Source organism: Sphaerodactylus townsendi, linkage group LG07 (genome assembly GCF_021028975.2).
Source record: "Sphaerodactylus townsendi isolate TG3544 linkage group LG07, MPM_Stown_v2.3, whole genome shotgun sequence".
Lineage (NCBI taxonomy): Eukaryota > Metazoa > Chordata > Lepidosauria > Squamata > Sphaerodactylidae > Sphaerodactylus > Sphaerodactylus townsendi.
In genome coordinates, this window is record NC_059431.1 from 111,611,230 (window position 1) to 111,637,628 (window position 26,399).

Genomic DNA, 26,399 nt, shown 5'->3' on the forward strand with positions numbered 1-26,399 from the left:
AGTAACAGGTTCCCATGGTGGTGGGATTCAAACTGGCGTAGCGCCAATGGGGCAGGGCACGACGGGGGCATGGCCGGGCATTCTGGGGGCGGGGCATTCCTGGGCGGGGCTGTGGCAAGGACGCAGCCGCTGTGCTGGTCCTTGGGTGGGAAACGAATGCACGCAGGCGCAGGCTGCCACGCACGCCGGTGCACCTCCTGCTACACTGCCTCAAGTTCTGCACGCTACTGCTGAGAGGAGGGGCGTAACTAAGGCAAAAATCACGTGGCAAAATCACCAATTAGTAACCCCCTCTCAGCACACACAAATAATTAGTAACGTACTCTTGAGAACCTGTGAGAACCTGCTGGATCCCACCTCTGATGCCAACCCCTTTCTTCCCATCTCTGCTTCTTGTCTTCTTCCATTCACTGTCCTGTCTTCCCTCAGTCTCCCATATGTCCTCCCTTCCCTCAGTCTCCCAGATGTCCTCCCAAAATGTTTATTTCCTAAAATTAAAAGGTGCACAGTTGACATTTGAAAAAGCTATGTGTATCCCACAAAGCCATAGAGCGAGTACTGCTGGTTTAGTGAGTCTCAGTGAGAAAGGTAGACTGAATACAAAAAATAAATCAATAAACACTCTGCTGATTTTGCTTCCAAATGTATGGACTACCTCTTTGTGTTTCCCCTGTCCACTCCATACTTAAAGTACTGAATGCTTCACCAGTTTTTTAACCAGAATGAAATATTGTGTCGTGAAAAAGAAGAAGAGTTGGTTTTTATATCTTGCTTTTCTCAACCTTTAAGGAATCTCTAAGTGACTTACAATTCCCTTCCCTTCCTCTCCCCACAACAGATATGTTGTGAAGTAGATGGGCTGAGAGAGTTCTGAGAGAACTGTGACTGTGCAAGTTCACCCAGCAGGCTTCATATGTAGGAGTGGAGAAGCAAACCTGGTTAATCAGATTATAGGCCACCGCTTATGTGGAGGAATGGGGAATCAAACCCAGTTCTCCAGAGTTCACTGCTCTTAACCACTACACTGTGCTGGCAAATAACATGTCTAACTCCATGGGCGTTTTCCCACTTACCTTAAGCCGCGCGCTACTCTCCTCAAGTCGTGCAGGGTCCCCCAGCACTCCCCACTACAGGGGCGGCGACAACGCAGCTGCCCCAACGCTGCCGCTGTCCCGCCCCCTCAGCGCGCGTCATTCCTGGCGCCTTTTGAAACGTCGTGGGGAAGCCCGAGCGCCTGGCAGAAATGGCGCGCGCTGGGAGATATAAGTGCCATGAGCAAACCTTTGGACCAAGGTAAGTGGGGAAACGCCCAAAGTTAAAATAAATGCATGTTGTAAAGCTGCCATAGCCATTTTTTTTTGTAAAAAGTCACTTTGTAGTTAAAGCAACACTGTTCTTGTAGAAGGCAGTTTTTTGTGAAAAGCACCAAGAGGGAAGGGTTAAGCATGCACACACAAAAACATAGTCAGTCCTCAATTGAACCCTCCTACCCCCCTGTTTTTGCTTTCAAAAAAAATCCTCCCTCAGAAATCAGAGTTCTTAAAAAACATATATTTTGCCCTTAAGCACTGATTACACAGTGGCCTAAAAGATGTGAAAGAATTTCTGAAGTGGTACTTAATGGGAAGAAAAAAAAGCAATCCGTTGTGACTGGGATGTGTCTGATTCGTTTAGATCTCTTTAGATTCTGTGCACGCTTCCGAACATATTTCCTGTTTTGTAAGTGACCTCTGAGAAAAAGTCATATAAGTTGAAGTAGCGCTTTTATTTATTTTCTTTGAACATGAATATAAAATGGGCCTGTAAAGAGCTGCCAAATGGCTTCCGGCATGGAAAAATTGCCTTGAGGTAGTCGGGCAGGCAAGCTTCGGATGACAGGGAGATAATTTTTTTTACATCTTTATTTGGTATTTCATTGCGCAATAGATGACTAATAGAGAGCAAAGCAGGGCAAGTAAAACATTATAGGATAGAACATAAGAAGAAGAAGAGTTTGGATTTATATCCCCCCCTTTCTGTCCTGTAGGAGACTTAAAGGGGCTTACAATCTCCTTGCCCTTCCCCCCTCACAACAAACACCCTGTGAGGTGGGTGGGGCTGAGAGAGCTCCGAGAAGCTGTGACTAACCCAAGGTCACCCAGCTGGAGTGTGTTGGAGTGCACAGGCTAATCTGAATTCCCCAGATAAGCCTCCACAGCTCAAGCGGCACAGTGGGGAATCAAACCTGGTTCCTCCAGATTAGAATGCACCTGCTCTTAACCACTACGCCACTGCTGCTCCTCCATGCCACTAGCAGAAGGTACCATGCCACTAGTAGAAAATACCATGCTGCTCTTCCATGCCACTAGTAAGGTACCATGCCACTAGTAGAAGAGTTTTCCTCCAATACAGTGGTCCTTTCTCTGGGGTAAGAAGACTGCCTCCAGCAAAAGAGATTCAGAAGGCTGTAATGAGAGAAATGAGGTGAGGAATTTGACTTCCTCTAGCACAGTTTTTCCCACACTGCTCATGACCCTATAAGGCATTAAAAGTAATTTCTTATACAACAACAACAACAACAACAACGAACTACAAAGACTCTGGCACAAACCAGTAAAGGTGGTCCCAGTGGTGATCGGCACACTGGGTGCAGTGCCTAAAGACCTTGGACGGCACTTAAAAACAATCGGCGCTGACAAAATCACCATATGTCAGTTGCAAAAGGCCACGCTACTTGGATCTGCATGCATTATTCGTCGATACATCACACAGTCCTAGATGCTTGGGAAGTGTCCGACGTGTGATGTAATACAAAATCCAGCATATTGATCTTGTTTGCTTTGTATAACTGTTTTTGTATCAATAATAATAATGATGATGATGGTGATGATGATGATGATGATGATGATGATGATAGTGATGTCTGTCTTACCTTTTAGATCCACAGTCCCCAGAAGTGGAATTCATATCAGGAGAAGGTTCTTCACCAGTGTTCACCCTTAGGAAGGCAGAAGAAACGAATGGACCTATCAGGTCCCTGGATTTTCTGTTGCATATGATCGACATGTCAGGCATATCTGATATTTATACCTGGATGTTGGGGGGGGGGGGTTGTGCTTCCAAATTCCATGATAAATCAAGGGATTTAATTTCTAGCACATGTAGAAATTTGGGTTTGGGTTGCTTATTTACTCCTCAATCTTAAAAACCCAGTCATGTCCTAAGCTTGGTATTTTGTGTTACTTAGTCAAAACCTTGCTCCTAATTGGTTAACCCGGGAAGATACAAAAGGGAATCCTTCCTAGTTCCACACTTGCAATCATTAATCTGGATCGGAGTCTCCTTTCCTCCGTAAGCAAGCAATCTATCTGGTTGTGAATACAATAGGGTGGTTAAAAGGTATAAAGGAGCATTTAGCCTGCGGAATGCATCTTTGGCCTAGCGTCCACTAAAGCATGACAAAAAGACACTGGCTTAAAATATGCGTGGTATGCCAACTGTCATGCAATTTCATCAATCAGCTACCTGTTAATCATCTGAAATGCAGGGGAAGGAAACCTAGTGCCAAGATAATGCAGTCCGTTCATGGATGAGGCAAGCCAAAATTGGCACTCCCCTTAGAAACTAGGCCAAAGATGCATGACTAGGTTCAACCCCCCCATTACATGTCCAAAGCTCCGCCCCCCATTTGTGATTGGGAGGGGTATTTTTAAAGTGTTTTTTCGGTTTTTGGCCTGCAGGGGGCGCGGTTTTAGGCTAGCAGCACCAAAATTTCAAGGAGTTTTTGGGAGATGCTCCTGATGATACCACTCAAGTTTGGTGAGGTTTGGTTCAGGGGGTCCAAAGTTATGGACTCCCAAAGGGGGTACCCTCATCCCCCATTGTTTCCAATGGGAGCTAATAGGAGATGGGGGCTACACCTTTGAGGGTCCATAATTTTGGACCCCCTGAACCAAACTTCACCAAACCTGGGTGGTATCATCAGAAGAGTCTCCTAAAGATACCCTGAAAGTTTGGTGCTGCTAGCTTAACAATTGCACCCCTGACAGCAGGCACTCCCCAAATTTCCCCAGATTCTCCTTTTAAATCCACCCCCTTCGGCAATAATTTAAAGGGAGAATCTGAGGTTCCCAGTTTAAACATTGAAAGTGATGCTGTTTCAGGGTGGGGGATAATCCACCCCAAAACAGCATCATTTTCAATGTTGTTTTAACTGGGGACCGCAGATTCTCCCTATAAGGTGGATTTAAACTGAGATTCTGGGCTCCCTAGTTTAAACATCATTGAAAGTGATGCTGTTTGGGGGTGGATTCCAGCATGGGGCAGAGGGGTGCACGCAAAACTCAGATTTTGCTCTGGGCTCCATTTTCCCTAGCTACGCCTCTGCCCGGAGGGGAGGGCAGAAGGGACTGCCGGCTGCCTGTTGGGAGTCCAGCCGGTGGGGGGGTGGGGGGCGGAGCAGGGGAGTCTGCTGTTCCTGGCCTCGGAGAGCTGCTTTTATAAGCACTGAAGCCGGGGGAAGGGCTTGGGGAGGCGTGGCCACGCCCCCATGGGCAGGGGGTGGCGTGGCCCCGCCCACCAACCCCCGCCATAAAAAATCTATACCTATGTCAGTGGTACACAACAGGTTCAACCCGCTCAGTACAAAGTCTTCACATTTGTTGGGGTATAGCATAAAGTCTTTGTATCACTTTTGCAATGGGATTTTTTTTGTCTCCTAAATGTACAGTGGGTCTTTTCTGTTTGTGAGCACAACACACAAGGAGACGGGGCCGTAACATGGTCCATGGAGCTGCTGTTGTAAAAGTCATGTTCTGTGGCTATGCAGAACAGAGCCAGTAGTGACTTTGTGGGGTGGTTTTGAAGATGCAAAAACTGGAATCGGACACAGCCACTTCTCCCTTTGTGCTGTGCTCGCAAACAGGAAAGAACTGGTGTGCATCTGAGAGGCACGAACGTCCCATTGCCAGTGTGCTACAAAGTCCTCATGTTGCCCGCCAGCAAACACCCAGAGACTGATTGCATTTTCCTTGGGTTCCAATATATGCCTCTCTTCTAATATGTGGCATTTTTTTAATGTATGGCCTTCTTCTAATAGCAGTCGTTTTGGAAGTAATAATGAATGAAATAAAAACGAATGATGTTCTAACATCCCTGACTCTTTTGCAAATCACCCAATTCTAATTATCTAAGCAGCACAACTCCGCATCTAATGAGGTTAACGGTACAAATGCACAGTTAAGCTAGAGTTTCTGAATGTGGTTCAATAATTTGAGATTTCATGTTATTTTGTTTCATGGGCTGTAATATATAATTCGCTGAGGCCAGCAATGGGGAACTTTTAAACGCAACAACACTCTGAAGGGAATCAGTGCCAAACATCCAGCAGCAGTTGAATATAAATTATGTTTGACGCTGATGTTTTTCCGTCTCATTCTAGTTCTTACCAGGTGATCGTCGTTCCTTGGAGCCCACGATGCAACTTTAATTGTTATTCCTTGACTACCCTAACTTACTTCAGTAATGGGGTTGACTCTGATGGGTACGTGGCAGCTGAATTCCCAGCCAAGTTCCTTCCTGACAACGGATCTGTCTTTGCTCTTGGAGATAGATGTTACTATGGGAAATTTTACAATGCTCCCTTGAAACCAGGAAAAGATTACTGCATTATACTGATGACCATCAGTGAATGGGATGAGGTAGGACCTCTTTTTTTGTTTCTTGGCTTAAACAATGGTAATATATTAAAACACAATCTATATAGGCGTATTCTCAAATCAATATTATGTAGTGCCGTGGTGGCGAACCTTTGGCACTCCAGATGTTATGGACTACAATTCCCATCAGCCCCTTCCAGCATGGCCAATTGGCCATTCTGGCAGGGGCTGATGGGAATTGTAGTCCATAACATCTGGAGTGCCAAAGGTTCGCCACCACTTTGTAGTGCAAGAAGCTCTAAGCTTTCAGTCTGCATGAACCACTCTGGGTGAAAACTGATGTAATGTGATGAAGAAGGAAGGCAACTCTGAGGCCGCTTCCGCACATGCAGAATAATGCACTTTCAATTCACTTTCAATCCACTTTGCAGCTGGATTTTACTGTGCAGAATAGCAAAATCCACTTGCAAACAATTGTGAAGGTGGATTTGAAGTGCATTATTCTGCATGTGCGGAGAGAGCACCCATCCTTTTTGGTATTGAACTCTCAGAGACTAGCTTGGTATCTGAGATGTCACCCCAAACCGTTTTCTATTATACATGCTTGGAGAAGTTTGATCTTTTTAAAAAGGGGGTTAAACATTAACAAACTGGAGGTATACCGATGCAGTTTGCAAAGCTTTAAATTTTTTTTAAAGGTAGTCATCCTTCTTAGATCTTGGGAGATGTCTTACTCGGATTCCATTCATTCACCTGCATGTCTGTCATTCAAGCTGCAAAGTTAAGAGAAATCTGCTTCATTCAATGGTGGAGGAGACCTGTGTATTTTGTTTTTTGTATTCTGACTTCATATCTCAACTAAGACCCCTTCTGCATGTGCAGAATAATGCACTTTCAATCCACTTTCAATCTACTTTGCAGCTGGATTTTACTGTGTGAAAATGCAAAATCCACTTGCAAACAGTTGTGAAGGTGGATTGAAAGTGCATTGTTCTGCATGTGCGGAAGGGGACAAAGAGAAGCATAACTGTAAAATAATTTAAAAGCTGTCATTTACATTTTTGTGTGTTTTTAAAAGCTGCTATGCATTAAGAGTGTTAACCTGAACCTGAACTGTCTTTTTGAAATGAATACAGTAGGTAACTTTCACCTCACTGGAATGCTTTGGGTTTTCTGGGTTGTATGGCTGTGTTCCAGTAGTATTTTCTCCTGACGTTTTGCCTGCATCTGTGGCTGGCATCTTCAGAGGATCACGCCAGTCACAGATACAGGTGAATGTCAGGTAGTGATTCTGGCCGTGAAAGCCTTCGACACTACATTTTTACCTCATTGTTAATTCCAAAACCAGCCCAAGATTAATGGTTGGATCCAGAGGAAGAGGTGATTCCTGTCTCTTCTCCAGAGAGGCAGGAACTAGAATTCTTTTTCTTTCTGTTTCCTGTGGTGATTCGCCGATTCTCTCTCAGTTCTTTTCCTGCTTATAGGGGAGCAGACATCTTATGCCTGTGCTGGCTGGCCTTTTTTACTTTTATTCATCAATTTCACTTCTCATTTCTACCTCTCTACTTCTCAAAACCATACCCTGATTTTTCCCATTCTCCCCCCCCACCACCACCACCTTTTGCTCCTCCTGAGGGCACCTAGGAAAGGAAAAGAGAACGAGAGTTTTTCACTCAGATGGAGAGACAATTTCTGCATGAGCCACCCATCTCAAGACAGCTTCCTTTCAGAGGAGGACACGGACACACTGTTTGTCCTGGAGGGAACTGAGGCAGTAATTCTGGCAGGCACAATCCTCAGGGCTGCCCCAGTCAATGCTGCAGACTCCCAACCACTATCTCAGGGGATACTGGGGAAACGTGTGAAGACTGATTATGTTCCCCAAATGGCAGTTCTAGTTCTTTCCTTTGAATTTGCTTCCTTCACTCCAAGATGACTGTTGTTTCAGTTTTTCAAAGACTTCAGCCTGCATTTATTGCTGCAGATTCTGCGTTGGGGAAGGAAAGGCTACGAGATAGATAATTGACACAACAGATGGGCTCTGACTCCACTTGCCCCTCCCCCTGTATTGTTTGCCCCTAGTATCATCCTTGTAATGCCTCCTAACTCTCTTTTGGATTGCTCCTGAGATTCACTCTTGTATTTTGAATCCCTTGGTACTCTGTAGCCCTAGGGTGAAAATGTCCATGGTTTCACACTGTAAGTTGATAATTTGTTGTTTTTGAAAGCTCTGTTGGGGTACTGTGATGGGCTGGTTCACAAACAATATGTAGGTATCATCGTTTCCTTTCTGCTCCGCTTGTTGGTTTCAGTCAGAGAAATCCCAACATTAATTTTGAGACTGGTACGTGTACTCTTTTCTGTAGTTGCCAGTTCTTGTCTTTCTATTTGTTTTAAGTAGGTTACTGTTGTGTGCCAACACATTATTGCTTTAATTAACTAGCAGGGTGACAAACAAACTCTTAAAGTACCTATGTGATCATGTCTAATTTTTTCTTGATCTTTGATTCACGTTGCAGTCTTGAGAGTTGCACCCTCCTAACTCACTTGGAATCAGTGGGCTTAGAAAGGCTTAATGGTGTTTAGGATTACAAAAAAAAAGTTTGTATATGCTGGATGGCATGCATTAGTAATCTGTAAGGGGAAAATGACACAGATTGTAAACTGTGGCTAGTTGGACACATGTAGCAGTCTGAAAAGTGAAGAATAACAGTTCACTAAAGCATAGCTGTTGCTGCAGCATTAAGACCAGGTGACTGTAAATGTCAGAATTCAAGGAGAAGATACTAGTGGAGAACATACACATTCCTAATTGTTCAAGGAAGCATAAACAGGGAACAACTTGAGCTGCATGGGTGTTCAAAATGTGTTGTGTGAAGTCTGACCTGGCAGAGGCGTACCTGGGCCAAACTGCTCCCGGTGCGCATTCTATATTTTCCGCTTCATCGGCACTTCCCCTGAAGTGATTCTTCAAGACCCTTTAAAGATTCCTTTTCTCTTTTCTTGAAAGCCTTTTGATGCTGCAGTTGTAGTCTGTTCATTGCAAAAATGGCCTGATGGGAACTATACTTCCCAGGAGACCTTGTGAGCCCCAAGGTCTCCTGAGAACTGTAGTTCCTCAGGCCGTTTTTACTGCAAACAGGCCTTTTGCAGCCTGAAAAAGTTCAAGAAAAAGGAAAGGAACTAAGGTAAGTGTGGGAAGGGGGGTTGGGGGAGCGCCATGGGGGGACACCGCGGGGGGCGGAGGAAAGGGGGAGGGGTCTGGGGGCGATTTTCTGCACCCCAGGCATGTGCCCGGTGCACGGCACACACACCTGTCCCCTTGTAGCTCCGTCATTGCGACCTCGGTGTTTCATTGTACCCCAAATCATTGGATTCTCCAATTCATTCCTCTATTTAACTTGTTCCTTATTTTCTAAGTCTGGATCCAGAATGGTATGTGTCTAGTTCCATGTGTTCAAAATCCCTTGGTCTTGAACTCCAGTTCCACCATGCCACATGACAAACTTGAAAACAAGGGAAGTTCCAAAAACAACTTGTGATACGTCCTGGTGGTCTAGCATTCAAATCACAAACGGAAAAATTCTGTTGGACATACCAGACCTTTTTGCCTTTTGGTCCGGGGACTGAAATTCAGTCACAGTTCCTCTTTGTGGAAAAGAATAGATAGTGTGACTGTACACTTCCTCCCATCAAAAGACTTTTTCCAATTTAAGTGCCCCAAACAGTTTTTGAACAAGGAGCCCACTGTGTTCTTTATTTGCAATAGGCTGCATTAGTTCCCCAAATAAACATTTCAAAAACACGAGCCACGTTTTAGAATAGTAGCTGGCAAACAGAACAGTTTGTAAGATAAGAGTTCGCCCTCCACCCAAATATAACTCCTTCTGGCTGAACTACTTGTTTTCCAGATGATTCTGGGGGGTGAAATGCTTTCTGCAAATAAAACCAGTGATGCGTATGGTTTTTCTTTGCTACAGGGAGATTTCTTTAGATGTGTGGTCTAAATGCAGTGGTAGCGCATGTATTGCTGTGAGTTAAAACAGAATGTAGGCAATTGTAGTAGCTCAACATTTCTAGTGGTTTTATTTGTTCACTGACATGAGACGCTCCAAACTCTATTTTCTCCGAACGATATTAGCCAGTGTAGATGACATAAGAGACCCTAATTTTAATAATTTTGCACTGTCCTATTCAGAAGCTTATAGGAAATTAGAAGGTCAACTATTGCATAGAGAGTTCTCTACCCTAATCACTGCAGCCAAGAAAATGTGCTCCCCCCTGTATTTTTCTCTCCCATTTGAACGGGGCCACTTGGCACACTACCTGTATTGCTTAATAAACCCTGTTCAAAGGAGAGCCATAATTCTCGCCAGGTTTAATGTTATGCCTTCTGCCTTGTTACATGGCAGATTTAATAAGCAAGAAAAGTGCTGAAAAAAGGATTGTGCCCATGTGTGTAATCTAATGGCTCAGTTGGAATCTCTCTTGCCCACCACCACTTACTTCACTGTCTCAGGATTCAAGGAAATCAGATCCAAGTATGTGAATTTCACTCCTTTACATTTACCCCATCTCCCTGATTTAATTAGATTACACTACTTGTTGGACAACCCTGATCCTTCTCTCTGTATGATAGTGGCAGACTTTCTCCTGGAAATTACTAAATGCCAGTAGATTTCCTTCGTCCTAACATGTATATCCTGTATTGTATATGCTTTTTAATCCGTTCTTTATTATTGTTGTACTGCTGCCTATGCCAATAAAGGCTTGCTTCTGCTTCAGTGTAGATGACATAAGAGACCCTAATTTTAATAATTTTGCACTTTTTGATATTTTCAGAACCAGTGCACATTTATGCGAAGTGCGGCATAAGCTTCTTCCTCCCCTGTAGTTTTGCCAATGAAAAATTAACTTCCTCCGTGCTTCCTTCCCGTTTCCTGCATCTTATTTCCAGCTATGGTTAATTCTGCTGAAACCTTTTATTTCCTTTAAAGAAAACAAAATCAAGTCAAGTTACTAGCTGAAATGAAAATTTAAATATTTTTGCCAGGGTCAGGTTGGTTGGATCCCGAGTTTCCCAACTAGAAAGTGAGAAACTTCCTGTTCACCGAAGGACGATTCCCCGCTTAGCAGAAGGATAATTGCAATCATTTTGAAGTTCTTGAAAGAAGAAGAGGAGGAGTTTGGATTTATATCCCCCCTTTCTGTCCTGTAGGAGACTCAAAGGGGCTTACAATCCCCCCTTGCCCTTCCCCCCTCACAACAAACACCCTGTGAGGTGGGTGGGGCTGAGAGAGCTCCGAGAAGCTGTGACTAGCCCAAGGTCACCCAGCTGACGTGTGTGGGAGTGCACAGGCTAATCTGAATTCCTCAGATAGGCCTCCACAGCTCAAGCGGCAGAGCTGGGAATCAAACCCAGTTCCTCCAGATCAGAGTGCACCTGCTCTTAGCCACTACGCCACTGCTGCTCCTAGGAAGATCTTTTTGCTACCTTCCTGAAAAGTATGGATGTTTGCAATGATCTGGGTCCAAAGATTGGCATAATTATTTCTGGGGATCCACAGGAGTTTCTAAATGTGTTCTTTTTCAGTAGTTTTCTATGCATATCAAGTTCCCTTTGACAGTTAGGAAAATTCCCAGAACAATTGCTGATGTGCCAAGCAGTCTGACATTTCAAAGGAAACAACTTTGAGAAAGGAAAAAAATGGAACCTCTTGGGTGCAGGTGAAGTTAGCAGCTCTTTGGATCCTCTCACTATACTTAGCAATGTGTATCTTTGGCATTTTCAGGTCATACCAGTGGAAGCTGAGATCATGTACCTTCTAACAATTTTCATATGATTTTTTTTTCTCAAGAAAGGAAAGAGGAAGGGCACCTGTCTTTTTCTTTCTGTTGAAAGCAAATAACAGTGTAGTCATACCAGGAGAAACTGAGACCTTGAATCTTCTAACAATTTTAATATGAGCATTTAATATGAAGAAAGGAAAAAAAGATTGGCGCGTGTGTTTGTTTTTCTGTTGAGAGCAAATAACAGTGTAGTGGAGGATTGGTATTGATTGGAGAAACAGTGAAGCACAAAGAGTTAAGTTTACTTTGAAGCCCCAAGCCAAATCAGGTCTCCCTGCTGCTTCGAAGAACGTTCGCAAAACACTGGTACAATCTGGTCACGGATCTCTGTGTGTCTGTTTTAACCTTTGAATCAGCTGTGAAGGAGAAACAGGCTGTGGCTCAACCTGTTGAATAAATGGGATTTGAGCTGCTATTTAGAAGTTGCAACAAAATACAGATGGTCACAATAATATTTCCTGTGTGGAAACATTTCTCTGAGGACAAATTTACCTAGTGCGGAACTGTGATCTGATTTATTATTATTTTCATTTAAAGTAATGGAATGTGTATTTTGGCTTGAGGTGCTACGCTGTGTGGGCTGTACCACTTTTCATTTCAGGTTGGAAGCTTGCATGATGGAATGCCCCTTGACTCAAAAGTTCCCTCCACCGCAAAAAACCAAGTCGCAGGGATAAGGGTTCTAATCTAGCTTTCTCCCTGGCATACTGGTTTTCTGTGTGCAAGGATTTCTTTTGTATGATGGCATATTCAGTCTATTAGGAAAACAATGCTGCAAATTGTTTATTTTTTGTTTCTTAGGTCAGAAGACAATCCTGCATACCCTGGGCCCAAATTAAAGGTATGTGGATTCCCCGCCCTCCCAATTTATTGAAAAATTGACATTGCTAGCTATATCTTACTGTAAAATTAATAGAAAGTGTGGATTTTAATTGATTCTTATGTTGCATTGCAAAAGAGGCAGAAAATGTGATGAATGGGGAAAAAAACAAAGAATTCGGAAACTACAGCCATGCTTATGATGGCAATGTAGCTAATGTGTTTGGGTTACTTAAGCAGCACTTTTGGGGCCTTGCTGTATGGTAAATGTGATGCAAGCCCCAGCTGAATTTTCTGTCACATGTGCCATCGAGGGACTCACCCAACAAACTAGCCTATCACCTGGTACAACTCCAAGGACATTTCGCACATGCAGAATAATGCACTTTCAATCCACTTCCTCAATTGTTTGCAAGTGGATTTTGCTAATTTGCACAGTAAAATCCAGCTGCAAAGTGCTTTGAAAGTGGATTGAAAGTGCATTATTCTGCATGTGTGAAAGTGCCCCAAGTGTTGCAGAAAGGTAGAAGGGGATTCTTCCAGCCCACAGTTTTCCTAGCAGAACCAGCTGCCATGGGGCCATGTTTGCCTCAGTGGCGTACCTGAGCTGTGGAGGCTTATCTGGGGAATTCAGATTAGCCTGTACACTCCCACACACGCCAGCTGGGTGACCTTGGGCTAGTCACAGCTTCTTGGAGCTCTCTCAGCCTCACCTACCTCACAGGGTGTTTGTTGTGAGGGGGGAAGGGCAAGGAGATTGTTAGCCACCTTGAGTCTCCTGCAGGAGAGAAAGGGAGGATATAAATCCAAACTCTTCTTCTTCTTCTTCTTTCTTGGACTCTTTGGCCCCTTCCGCACACGCAAAATAATGCGTTTTCAAACCACTTTCACAACTGTTTGCAGGTGGATTTTGCTGTTCCGCACAGCTTCAAAGAGCACTGAAAGCAGTTTGAAAGTGCACTATTCTGCATGTGCGGAATGAGCCAAGTAGGCTGGGATCCCAAGAAAGGGAAAAACAGCACCCCCCCTTTGGCTGTTCTGCTAGGGAAAATGGCGTGCAAGAAACCCTTTCTCCCTACTCTCAGCATGTGGAGCCACACCAAATAATGGAGCAGTTTGTAAAGTCAGTTCCCTGATGGTGTGTGTGACTCCGAGTTGGGTCATGGGATTGCTGACTCGGCTTCTGTCACAACTGTCATATCACTATGTATTACAAAAGAGACTTTCGGTTGTTACAAAATGCTTAGTCATGCTCAGTGGGACTTTCTCTCATACAGCTACTTCCAACCTGATGCCTTATCACAAATGGCTTTTAAAACTTCCTTCATGTTCAGTAGCTGTTGTCCAAAGATAATTGCTGATTGAGAAACACAAGCCATAAACCTCCCCAAGTATGAAAATGCTTGTGTTGCTCTTTGGGTGTGTGGGGAAAAAAACCTTGATTTTATAGACCGGCATTTCTGAAGATCTAATTACACAATGCACGTCCCCATGGGTTAGGTTTATTTATCCTCACAATGGCCCTGTGATGTCCCAGTAGGCTAAGATGTGTGTGTGTGTAACTGTCCAAAGATCATCCAGCAAGATCCCATAAGCAGAGTGGGAATTTGAATCTACGGGCCTTTCCCCACTCACCGTTTGCTGTGCGCTACTCTTGCCATGTAGCGCGTGGTCCAGCGGCACTCCCCACTACAGGGGCGGCAACAACGCAGCTGCCCCAACTCTGCTGCTCTCGCGCCCCCTCAGTGCGCGTCATTTCTGGCGCTGCTGAAAACAGTGGGGAAGCCGGGGAACACAATCCCCGCGCTGAAAAGGTCCACGCCGGATGAAACCGATGTCATTTTTAAAAGTGGGGAAACGGCCTACGTCTCCCATATTCTAGTCCAACACTCTAATCATACCACCACAGTTGCCAAGTATGGGTCTGTTTCCAGCCACACAGTTGAAATATTGTAAGTGCCCTCAGATTTTCCTGAGATGGGCAGTAACCCACTGAGCTCACCTTTTTTGTCCTTCAGTTCAGTGGACCCTCAAGAAGAACCTAATTAGAGCCAGTAGCAAATGGGAGAAATTTAAAAAATTGTCACCCCCTTCTATGAAAAAGTTCGCCCCTTGAGCTTTCTTAATGTGGATGGATTTGGGCCATGGTCAAGGAATCCCGCGTTTGTCAAACACACAATGATCCAAGGAGAGGAGGCTTCAGTTTCTCCCCTGCACCATTTTCAGTACTTGAAACTGCGCCAACACATTATGGCCCTTTCTGCACTGGCCAATAACAGCGCCCTAGGGATGGCAAAAACGCCGTCCCTAGGGAGCTGTTTGCATGGGGGGCGCAGCTGCATCGCAGCCGCGCCGCCCTCACTCTCCCCCAACGGCGCGAAGCCGCTGTTTCCCAACCTTGCTCCCCAAGCGAGGTTTTTGGGAAACAGCGGCTTTCAACTGCTGCCGTGCGAACGGCAGCAGCTGGAAGGTGCCATTTCCCCCCCTTTCCCAAACGCCTTACCGTGTCCTCCGGCCTCTGGCGCATCGCACAGGCCAGGGGACACGCCCCCCCTGCCCTGCGACTTCCGAGCTGGGGACATGGTAAAGCGTTTGGGGAAGGCGCAGCCTGTGTGGAGGATGCGCCATCTTCCCCACCGCAACCGGGACTGTTTGTGCGAACGGTCCCGGGGGGGGTTGGGTCAGCGTCATGTACGCCGACCCAACCCCCAGCGTGGCCGTGCAGTGAGGCAAACAGTGGCTCCCCTGGGCTGCTTCAAGTGTGGAAAACTGCGGGGAGGGTTAACTGTGGCAGCACAGCCTTCTCTTTGCATGATGGTTCTGATAGAAATTTAGCCTCTATGTGTCTGGGAAGCATTGACCTCCCAGAACATATCTGTCAATCTGGCCCCATGATCTATCCAGAGAAAGTGTATTATGTCATTGGGTCGGGGGTCAAAGTGAGGTCCACATTTTTTTTAAAGCACGGAATGTAAAGCCTTCTCAACAAAACTTTATCAGTTTTCTGGGAATGGGGGCACGGACTGTAAACCTCGACAGAAGGAGGTGGAATCAGCTCTCCCCTCTTTGGAAGTTGCTGCCATTCTGGTGATTTCCTCACTGGCGATTAATCCTGAGTTAGTCACCCGAAATATCCAGGTTCCCTCAAGATCTCCCCACTGCCGAACCGCGGAACACAGATCAGTCCTGTTTCTGGCGCTCCCCCCTTATCACGGAATTTTCCTGGACCTGCTTGTATATGCACCTTTTGGGGGGGAAAACACTCCAATGGGAGCTAATAGGAGATGGGGGCTACACATTTGAGGGTCCATAACTTTGGCCCCCATGAACCAAACTTCACCAAACCTGGGCGGTATCACCACGAGAGTCTCTTACTAATACCACCCAGGTTTTGTGAAGTTTGGTCCAAGGAGTCCAAAGCTATGGACTCCCAAAGGGGGTGCCCCCATCCCCCATTGTTTCCAATGGGACCCAATAGGAGATGGGGGCTACACATTTGAGGGTCTATAACGTTGGCCCCCATGAATCAAACTTCAGCAAACCTGGGTGGTATCATCAGGAGGGTCTTCTAAAGATACTCTGAAATTTTGGTGCTGATAGCTTAATGATTGCACCCCTGACAGCAGGCACCGACCCCCCAAGGGGCAGGTCTAGATGTCTTCACTAGAAACATGCTGCAGTGAGGATGTTGGAACCTGGATGAAAAGGTGCCGATTCTTTTGAAACTTGGTTGTATCTAGATTGAATTTTCAGTGGGAATTCGGCCTCTCAGAGCCGAATGAAACATGACAGTGTCTGCAGGTTCGATCCCTTAAGATCTCGGAAGCTAAGCAGAGTCGGTATTTGGAAGGGAGACCGCGAAGGAAGAATCTGCAGAGGAAGGCAATGGCAGGCCCCCTCTGCTTCTCCCTTGCCTTGAATGCCCTTTGCTGGAGTTGCCATAAGTCCACTTTACGCATACTGACAGAGCCAAAGCATTTTAGGCAAGGCACTGAAAAGAGCGCTTATAATGTAGCATGTCCCCTGTTACTATTGCATGCAATCATTACTTCCTGACAAAGGCTTCTTCCTAGAGACACAGGCAGTGGAAAGAAAGCACACACTACATCAGTGTTTCCCAACCTTTTCAAGGTCAGGGTACCCTTGACCTCACTCTTTATATCTCACGGTACCCCTGCCGCCACCCTCCACCTTCCCCTCCCATTGCCCCTGCTTGCCACACACCCCACCTTCCCCTCCCAGGGTGAAGGGAAGCACTGGGGGTGGGGGTGGCTGCTGACCTTGTGGCAGGCCCTGCCCCATGGGCCAGCTCCATGTCCTTGCTGGCGCCGGTGGGAGACACCACAAAAATGAGGGGAGGTAGTGTTGCCGCGGTACCCCTGGGACATGCTCACGGCACCCCAGGGTACCAGGGAACCCTGGTTGAGAATGGCTGCACTACATCTATCTGCATTGCATCTTGCAGCTCTGCTTTTTGGGTGTTTGAGAAAAACCACAATTTCAGCCATCTTTTCATGTTATCATCTGTCATCCCTCATTACTGCAAATAGGCATCATCAGCAAGCTCAGCCTCACTTCCAAATCCGGGAGCTCAGTGCTTATGTTAAACTCTGGGTTCCACGCCGATAGCATTTGTTATTATTGTTCTTTTAAAATAAATAGTGCTATATTTTGCCTTGGGAGAGATTTGCACGTGTTTGTCCAGAAGTATATTGTAATTTTGTCCTGATTAGCTTTTTGCTTAGATTTCAGTCTGGATGTTTTATTACCAGTTTGTTTCTCTAACGTACATTATAGTGTTCGACAATACTAGCTGTCCATCTGTTGCAAGACAGAGAAGAAGAAGAAGAAGAGTTTGGATTTATATCCCCCCTTTCTCTCCTGTAGGAGACTCAAAGGGGCTCACAATCTCCTTGCCCTTCCCCCCTCACAACAAACACCCTGTGAGGTAGGTGGGGCTGAGAGAGCTCCGAGAAGCTGTGACTAGCCCAAGGTCACCCAGCTGGCATGTGTGGGAGTGCACAGGCTAATCTGAATTCCCCAGATAAGCCTCCACAGCTCAAGTGGCAGTGCTGGGAATCAAACCCGGTTCCTCCAGATTAGATACACGAGCTCTTAACCTCCTATGCCACAGAGCTATTTACTTACTGTGCCCCCCCGCCCCCCCCCCCCCACCACCACTCCATTAGACCACTCACTGTCAGTAACAAGTACTCTGGAAAGAATGCTGGGACTGTTTTCCTGTCTGGAGCAAATCTAGTATGAAGCCTGTCATTGGTGGATTATAATGTGGAATTTGCTGCCAGACGATGCAGTGATAGCGGCAGGCATAAATAGCTTTAAAAAGGGATTAGACAGATTTATGGATAGGTCCGTCAGTGGCTACTAGCCATGGTGACTGTAGGGAATCTCCATAGGCAGTAAGCCTCTGAACACAAGTGCCTGGAGGCAACACCACGAGAAGAGTCAGAGTAACTGGCTGGCCACTGTGTGAGAAAGGATGCTAGTATAGATGGGCCACTGGTCTGATCCAGCAAGATTCTTATGTTCTTAAAACCCTGTGGTCACCTCCTCCTCGTTCATCGGAGGAGGACCTCTGGGTGTTCTTTGGCCCTAAAGCTATCAGGCTGGCCTCTACAAGGGCCAGGGCTTTTACAGCCCTGGCCCCCACCTGGTGGAACAGGCTTCCGAGGGAGATCAGGGCCCTGCGGGACTTACAGAGTTTCTGCAGGGCCTGTAAGACTGACCTGTTCCCCCAGGCATTTGGCCAGCCTGGTTAAATACATCGCTGCCATTTCATCTGGCCTCCTGTGGACATAAAGGTGCGGAGGGGGAGGGATGAAACGCCATCTGACGATATATGGTTCCTGTTTTTATTATGGCTAATTAGTTGTTTTATGTTATGTTTTAAGCTGTTTTTATACTGTTGTTACTGTTTATTACTGTTGTCTACCCCCTGAGCCCCTAGGGGGAGGGCGGTTTAGAAATCCAATGAATGAATGAATGAATGAATGAATGAAATTCAAGTCCCCCCTCGCCATGGAGAGTGTTAAGGTTCTTCAGTTGGTTAAAAACTATGGGGTAGGGAGATTAATATCAACTCACCTTGCAGTTAAGGACATACCTACACATTAAAACAGCAAATATTTGTCCTAAATGCATATACCACATAGTATATGCACATATTGGGGTTTACCTGTGCTGATGGGGGTATACCTAGATGGCTCTAAAAGGGCAAATAGCTGAACACTGGGGCCATTTCAGATGCGGGGGAGGCATAAGCTCCCTGCTCCCTGTCTGTAGCAGTCCTGATCCAAATCAGGCCCATGCATGCTTGGGAATTAACTTCTCAGCATACATCTGATCGCACACACCTAGTGAAAATTAAGTTGTATCCTCACTGTGATCTCAGGAGTTGCTTTTGGGGGTCACATAGGGCTGTAACAGGAGGAGGGAGGCAGATCCAGCTCGTTAATTTCTTTAATAAGTCACTGGCTGTTTGTTGCCTGGTCAGTTCCACCCGCTGCCTGATGAAGCAATAAATCCACATTTTGAGTTTTGCCACAGTGTTTTAATTTCACATGTCTTCAGACAGTGAATCTCAAGGCTGAGTGAAATCATTTGGTAGCTGTCCACTTGAGTTATTCAGTTCTTATTCCTCTTTCAGATGTATCTTCCAAGCCACAACATGTGACGGCTGTTATGTTAGGGTCAGTTGCTGCTCTTTGCTCCATCCTGTTGCTATCCCTGTTCGCAGCACGGTACGTAATGCTGACTGTTAACTCCAGACATTTTCATCTTGTTGGGTCTTTACAAAAGAGGGAGCGGTATGATAAACTTGGCAGGCAGCTATGGAACTCAGGGCATTCACGAGTGCTTCACCTACAGCTTGAGTCCAGCTTGCCACTTCTGTTACAGACATGTCTACCCACAAGTTGAATGCTGCTTCATTGAACAGCATCCCATGATTTCTGCTGGCTCTCAATCTGGTCCCGCCCTTTGTCTCGCAAGAGAACAGTCCGTCTTCATTAAAGGAACAAAGATACATTTGCGTCATCCTCCACCTTAGTGAAAATGGTTGCAATCATTTTATAAAGGGGTGCTGGTGATTGGCAACGTGGTGGGGAGACACGTTGGTGACGTTATTGATGCTGTCCAGTAGCCACCCCTCAGAGGGGGTTCAAGTTGACTGTGCTGAACATGTCCAGAAGAATGGTTGCTGTCAAACAACATATGGTTGATAGCAATGGCACTCTTGAAAATTATTTATTTCTTCAACTTGGTGGGAGCTCCTGTTTGAGAGAGGTGAAAGAGAAGCAGTATTTTATTTTCATGGATAAGAATGTTTAAAGCGTTTCTGAAGACTTAAACATGTCTTCACATAACTCTGTTAATGTCCTCATTGTATCACAGTGATTCAAACCATGGAACATATATTGGTAGGGTGTTGTGTGGTTTCCGGGCTGTATGGCCGTGTTCTAGCAGCGTTCTCTCCTGACGTTTTGCCTGCATCTGTGGCCGGCATCTTCAGAGGATCATATACAACATCAAGTGGATCCTACCGTTTCTTCCCCTTTTGGGGTTAGAGGGAACTGATAGCAGATGCCATTCTTGTTTTAATGCTAATTTTAATGCTGCTTTAAGACGAGATAGGGTTTATATTTTAATTATTAGAGCCTGTATTTATTGAAATTGTGGTTTTAAATTGTTATTGTGCTCTATCTATATGTGTTCACCGCCCTGAGCCCTCCGGGGGAGGGTGGTCTATAAACCCAATCAATCAATCAATCAATCAATCAATCAATCAATCAATCAATCAATCAATCAATCAATCAATCAATCAATCAATCAATCAATCAATCAATGCTGCTAGAACACGGCCATACAGCCTGGAAACCACACAACACCCTAGTGATTCTGGCCGTGAAAGGCTTCGACAATACATTGAACATATATTGCTCGACTGCCCCAAATACGAGGGATCTAGGACCAGACTTTTTGCTCTTTGTCCTGTAATCTTTAATGAATACTCTGCTGTGGGGAAGATTACGTTTCTACTAAACAATTCCGCCTCTGAGATTTTAACTTTTGTGGCTAGGTTCCTTGTAGAAACTTTGGAATTATTACCTGTGATGGTTCTCATGTATGGGATACTTGTTTGGACAATGTTGGCTGTTATATGGATTCTATTCCTAATAAAGGTTGATATATATATATACATACACAAGTATGCAAAATCCCCTACCTGTGCCACATCTTTATATGTTCCCAAATGAGGAAATTGGTGGTTGCTGGCTCCATTTCCAATCTGTCCCTCACATCTTGCTTGAGAAGCAAATGCATTGATGTTGCTTGTAAATTATGGACAACTCGTCAGTTTATGCTGTTCATTGGTTTTTGAAATAGCGTAAGAGTGAGACAGCTTTGTTGAGACTGGGAAGAAAGAGGATTATTTGTTATTTTTGAAAAAATATTTTAATTAGATTCTCATGATCCAAATTCCAAAGCAGACTTTCCAATAGTGGCATTGTGCTTTTAATGTTAATTGGCCAGAACAGCAATCCCTGTTTCCTTCTGACAAGCAACGTAATTTAAAACCTCCAGGTGGGTTTTTGCTTGCATTAATACATTTTAAGGATTGTGTTCGTTTTTCTTTTAAAAGTGGTTTAGTTAACACTATCCCAGACAAATTTCAGAAGGTAGCCAGGTCAATCTGTTGTGTCCAAAACAATGAATAGTTGTGGTTTCCTAGATGAACCTATTTATTGTAGCATATACGCTTACCTCCTCAAAAGCTTCTTGGTAAAATAGTGGAATAAACATTTCCTAAACGAATTAAATTTTCAGGGCCAAAGCCTGCCTTACATATCATACATATTTGACATTCAGTGCAGTTGCTTCTGATCCACCAAACCTTATATTATAATAAACTAGTCAGTCTTTATGGCAGGGTTTAACAAATCCCAAGCATCAGGGTGCCGTGGTGTCTAGAAATTTCATTGTGGCATATAGTATTTCTGTCAGTAATTTATTGCAGTTGCTTCATGTTGACTCTTGATAGGAGTACTGAGGTTAGCTTACTGTTGTGTTAATAACCAAGGTTGCCCTGTGCACCACAACACTTTTATTGTACCTTTAAAAAATGACAAGTGGCTGTGAAGGGTTTAAGGCAGTGCTTTCCAACCTTTTTGACATCACGGTACCCTTGACCTCACTCTTCATATCTCACGGTACCCCCTACCATCCTCCCCCCACCTTCCCCTCCCAGTTCCCCTGCTTGCCACCCCCCCACCTTCCCCTCCCAGGGTGAAGAAGAACACGGGGGGGGGGGGAGTTGCTGCTGACCTTGTGGCAGGCCCTGCCCCCTGGACCAGCTCCATATCCTTGCTGGTGCCGGCGGGAGACACCGCAAAAATGAGGGGGGCCGGTAGCATTGCCGCGGTACCCCCAGGACATGCTCACGGTACACCAGGGTACCACGGAACCCTGGCTGGGAATCGCTGGTTTATACTCTGCTTCACACAAAGATAATAGTTCAGTCAGTTGAGGTGCAGCAGGTGAGAAAGTTGTATGCTTCCCCGTTAGAATATATGAGAAGCCTCATTCATTTTTATGCCCTGCCGTTGTCTGAACCACCATTTTGTGCATTATTAAACATGGTACTTTGATACAAGAGCATTTATGCCAAAATGCTTTTTTTTAACTTTCAAAATGATTGGGGGAGCAAGGCTAGGTAGGGACTAGGACCCAGGTGGAGCATTCTGCAACAAAGAAGATCCAGCATGCTTTGTTCTGTGGTGGAGAAATATACAATCCACGATAATCTTTATATGGAACAGAGTATAGGTTATGTCAGTGGTGGCGAACCTATGGCATGGGTGCTGGAGGTGGCACTCAGAGCTCTTTCTGTGGGCACACATGCACAGAGTTCGTCATGTGGGAGATCACCCCCCCACACACACACACATCTAGGCTGGCCTGGTCACGATCCTTTACCTGGGAGTAAGCTCAGTTGCTGGCAATAGGGCTTGCTTCTGAGTAGACCCTCCTAGGGTCATGATTCACCCATTTGAAGAGTTGCATGGTTGCTTCACCAAGCTTACTCCTGAGTAACACGCGCCTTGGAGCCAACCGTTTTTTCTAAATGAAAACCTCAGTATTCAGGTTAAATGGCCGTGTTGGCACTTTGCGACAAATAAGTGGGTTTTGGGTCGCAATTTGGGCACTCGGTCTCGAAAAGGTTCACCATCACTGGGTTATGTAGAAGCAATAATTAGAAAGGAAAGTCATTAAAATATAGAATATTACAATAGAAAAATCCCAAAGACTGAAAATTAAGGCCTGCTCTAAGGTACCAAAAGACTATTTGATGAATAAACATAACTGTGGTTCAAGGCAGGACAAGGTTTAGTAGAGAAGATAAACAGGTTTCTCCCAGGCTTCCATCCCTCATCCCTGCCCCCAACAGGCAGCTGGGCCGGGCCCACCCTGCAACCACCCCAATTATAGATATATGCTGAACCCTTGAAAGTCCATTCACAGGTTTTTTTTGGGGGGGGGGGGTCTCTTTTTCAATGGAATGATTTGTAAATATACCTTGTGTTTTTCTTATTTGATTCAAATTTTAGCAAGGCCTGTTGATGCCTATTTGCAGGAACCCTTTGCAACGACACTTTTATTGATGTGGTGTTATTTTATAGAATCTACCCCTAGACCAGTGATGACGAACCTTTTCAAGACCGAGTGCCCAAATTGCAACCCCAAACCCACTTATTTATCGCAAAGTGCCAACACGGCAATTTAACCTGAATACTGAGGTTTTCGTTTAGGAAAAACGGTTGGCTCCAAAGCATGCGTTACTCAGGAGTAAGCTTGGTGAAGCAACCGTGCAACGCTTCAAATGGGTGAATCACGATCCTAGGAGGGTTTACTCAGAAGCAAGCCCCATTGCCAGCAACCGAGCTTACTCCCAGGTAAAGGATCATGCCCAGGTCAGCCTAGGTGTGTGTGTGCAGGGGGGTTGATTTTCCACCCCCCTCCCACATGATGAACTCTGTGCGTGAGTGCCCATGGAGAGGTCTCTGAGTGCCACCTCTGGCACCCGTGCTATAGGTTCACCACCACTGCCCTAGAAGCAACTCTCCAATAAACTGTGGGGTTTATTCCGCTGCAGCCTCCTGAGCTCCTGAAATGTTGGTTCAGGAGGAGGGGTCAGCAGATCTTTGGTATAGCATGGCGGCAAAGGGCAGATCTGCAATGGATGGGAGGTATTAGCAGGTGGGCTTGCCCCCATCCCAGCATGCAGAAATGCCATTCTGTGGGAGGAACTGCACGGCTGCACGGCTGGAGGGTTTGAAATTGGGATTGCGGATGCCATCTTATACATTAATTTATCTATTATAGTCAGTTTCTATTTTACCACTGCTTTTAAAAGTTTTAGTTGTTTTTAACTGTACCTGATGGTCATTATAGCAGCGCCGGACAGAGTCGTCTAGGATTTTAGGGTAGGGAATTGCAGCTCTCCATACCAGGAATTATCAAAGTTTTATCAAGCCCCTACCAGCATGGCCAATTGGCCATGCTGGTAGGGGCTGATGGGAATTGTAGTTCCTGAACATCTGGAGAGCTGTAGGTTCCCTACCCCTGCCCTAGGGGATGGGGCGGTCTAGAAATCTGAAAATAAATAAATAAAAATAAATAAATAAATGTACCCCCATGGACACTGTCCACAGCTTTTGGGGCAGAGAGGTTATAGCTTTGCCTTTCAGCGTTATGGTATTTAAGTTGTAACTGGATTTCCCTCCTGTTTTCTACCACCTTCCCATAACTCTGTCTCTTATCTGTACAGCGCAGCGTCTCAGGCCGCCCTAGCTGAAAAGATGTTGTCTGACGAAGTGCGACTTTTATCTACCACCAGGCAGACTGTTAGGTTACCTTCTCCAGTGACTCAGACTTTCTCCCATGTCTGACGTATACATCGACCAGTCGCTTGGAAGACAGAGAAGACACGGGAGGTCTGGACTGTCCAAGTTCATCCAGGCTGCAGAGCGAGCAAGTCGATCCGGAAAATGTCAGCTACTTCCTTCATAGCTGGGAGGCGAATGATGTATTTTTATTTCCTCATTTCTCTTTCTTTCATTCCTAAACAGTCCTGGGTAAAACAGGTGGATACAGCAGGTTTTCCGTTAGAAATTCCATTAGGTCCAAAAATCAGAAAGTCCTGTTGTTTCCTATGTGGCTGGTTAGCGAAGGTAGAAAACGGGATAATTCTCCCAGTTCGGCTGTTTTAAAAACATGTTTTAGAAATATGGTAAAGTTCCTTGTTTAAGGAAAGTATCCTTCTTTTGATTTCTAGAAACAAAATTAAGTATTTGAAAGTACTAAGTATTTGACAATTAGAGGAGAAGTAGTTTCTGTTGGCAGTAGATGATCCAGCAGGGATCCAGCAGGTTCTCACAGGTTCCCGAGAGTAGGTTACTAATTATTTGCGTGTGCCAAGAGGGGGTTACTAATTGGTGATTTTGCCATTGGTTAGCGTGGATTTTTTTGCCTTCCAGTTCTAAAGCCCCTCCTCTCCAGCAGTAGCACGCCAAGAACTCTGAAGCTGTGTCTCGGAAGCAGGAGGTGCACCCGGCATCTGCGTGGCAGCCTGCGCCCGCGTGCATTACCGTTTCCCGCCTATGGATCTCGGCACAGTGAGTGGTTTGTCCTTGCCAGCCAGCCCCGCCCAGGAATGCTCCTGCCACTTGGAAATGCCCGGCCACGCCATGCCCCGCCCCAGCCTGTTCTGACATTAGGCTGCTACGCCACAGTTTGAATCCCACCACCATGGGAACCTGTTACTAAAATTTTTGGATCCCACCACTGGTCCCAAGGCTGGAGTAAGCAAGGTCTGGGTTATACCACAGCACTCATACAGCACTTCAGAACGCAGACCATGAGGGTAAATAGCCTTTCTGTCATACAGAGGACTATTTCACAGTCAAAATAATTGAGAATTTATTCTGATTGGCAAGAAAACATTCCATGTAATACCTTTTGCTAGGGCAGACCCAATGCCAATGTACAACATCTGGTCCAATGAAGACTTGTGGGGTACACAAAAGCTTGCACGCTATTATTGTTTATTTTTCTGATGTTGTATAATCCCAAGGCAATTGCATTATTTTAACTTTCTAGGAGTCTTTTGCTGTTATTCAACTGTTGCTATTACCTTTGAAACCTGCTGACTGTAATGATATTTTCTAATCCATTAATACAAAATGTACAAGTACACCCATAAACTGAATGTGATAATAGTGTGTACTACGCAGTGGCGTAGGAGGTTAAGAGCTCGTGTATCTAATCTGGAGGAACCGGGTTTGATTCCCAGCTTTGACACCTGAGCTGTGGAGGCTTATCTGGGGAATTCAGATTAGCCTGTACACTCCCACACATGCCAGCTGGGTGACCTTGGGCTAGTCACAGCTTCTCGGAGCTCTCTCAGCCTCACCTACCTCACAGGGTGTTTGTTGTGAGCGGGGAAGGGCAAGGAGATTGTAAGCCCCTTTGAGTCTCCTACAGGAGAGAAAGGGGGGATATAAATCCAAATTCTTCTTCTCTTCTACATGGATATTATGACTGTACTTTTGGATTGCCCATCTAAGGAACTGAACCTTGAGGTTATTTTTATGTAACTGTATATTTTATTGTATGTACTTGTGTAACAGCAGAAAGTACATCAGATCTGTATATAGGTATTTTGTGGACGAAATGTTGTAGAAACTTTTAAGTACTGGTCTTCGACTGCAATAATAAAATTCATTCATTCACCCATAAACTAGTATTCTTCAGCCCATGTAGCATCTATTTGCTTGCAAGCATAGGTCATTGGTGTCATGCAACAGGATGTGGGGGAACCAAAGTTATGGTGTCTCTGGTCACAAGACCAGGACAGTGGGCAGCAGATCAAGAGAATTGGGAAGAGGAGCCACAAGCTGAACAATGGCGGTGTACTTTTGTGAGGAACAAACCTGAGTCAGAGTCACAGAGGAATTCTCTCCAGTTCAGCCAGCTGTGGTGCCCTTGATTCCTCCACATACATAGCAGATAACA

The 26,399-nt window shown here is 45.3% G+C and overlaps 1 protein-coding gene across 3 annotated transcripts in view; it reads left to right on the top strand.

Annotated features, from left to right (window-relative positions):
* SUSD1 (sushi domain containing 1) overlaps nt 1–26,399 on the top strand; it is a 120,211-nt gene that overhangs the window by 51,615 nt on the left and 42,197 nt on the right. The window contains exons 14-18 of one of the 3 annotated variants that reach the window (XM_048502616.1): nt 2,919–3,012; nt 5,420–5,678; nt 12,288–12,327; nt 18,973–19,066; nt 24,154–24,597. In XM_048502616.1, coding sequence (XP_048358573.1) covers nt 2,919–3,012; nt 5,420–5,678; nt 12,288–12,327; nt 18,973–19,066; nt 24,154–24,274 — 608 coding nt within the window. In that variant the 3' untranslated portion in view covers nt 24,275–24,597. Of the gene's footprint in view, nt 1–2,918; nt 3,013–5,419; nt 5,679–12,287; nt 12,328–18,972; nt 19,067–24,153; nt 24,598–26,399 lie in introns of those variants that run through there. The other 2 variants (XM_048502618.1, XM_048502617.1) reach the window with 2 other exon arrangements.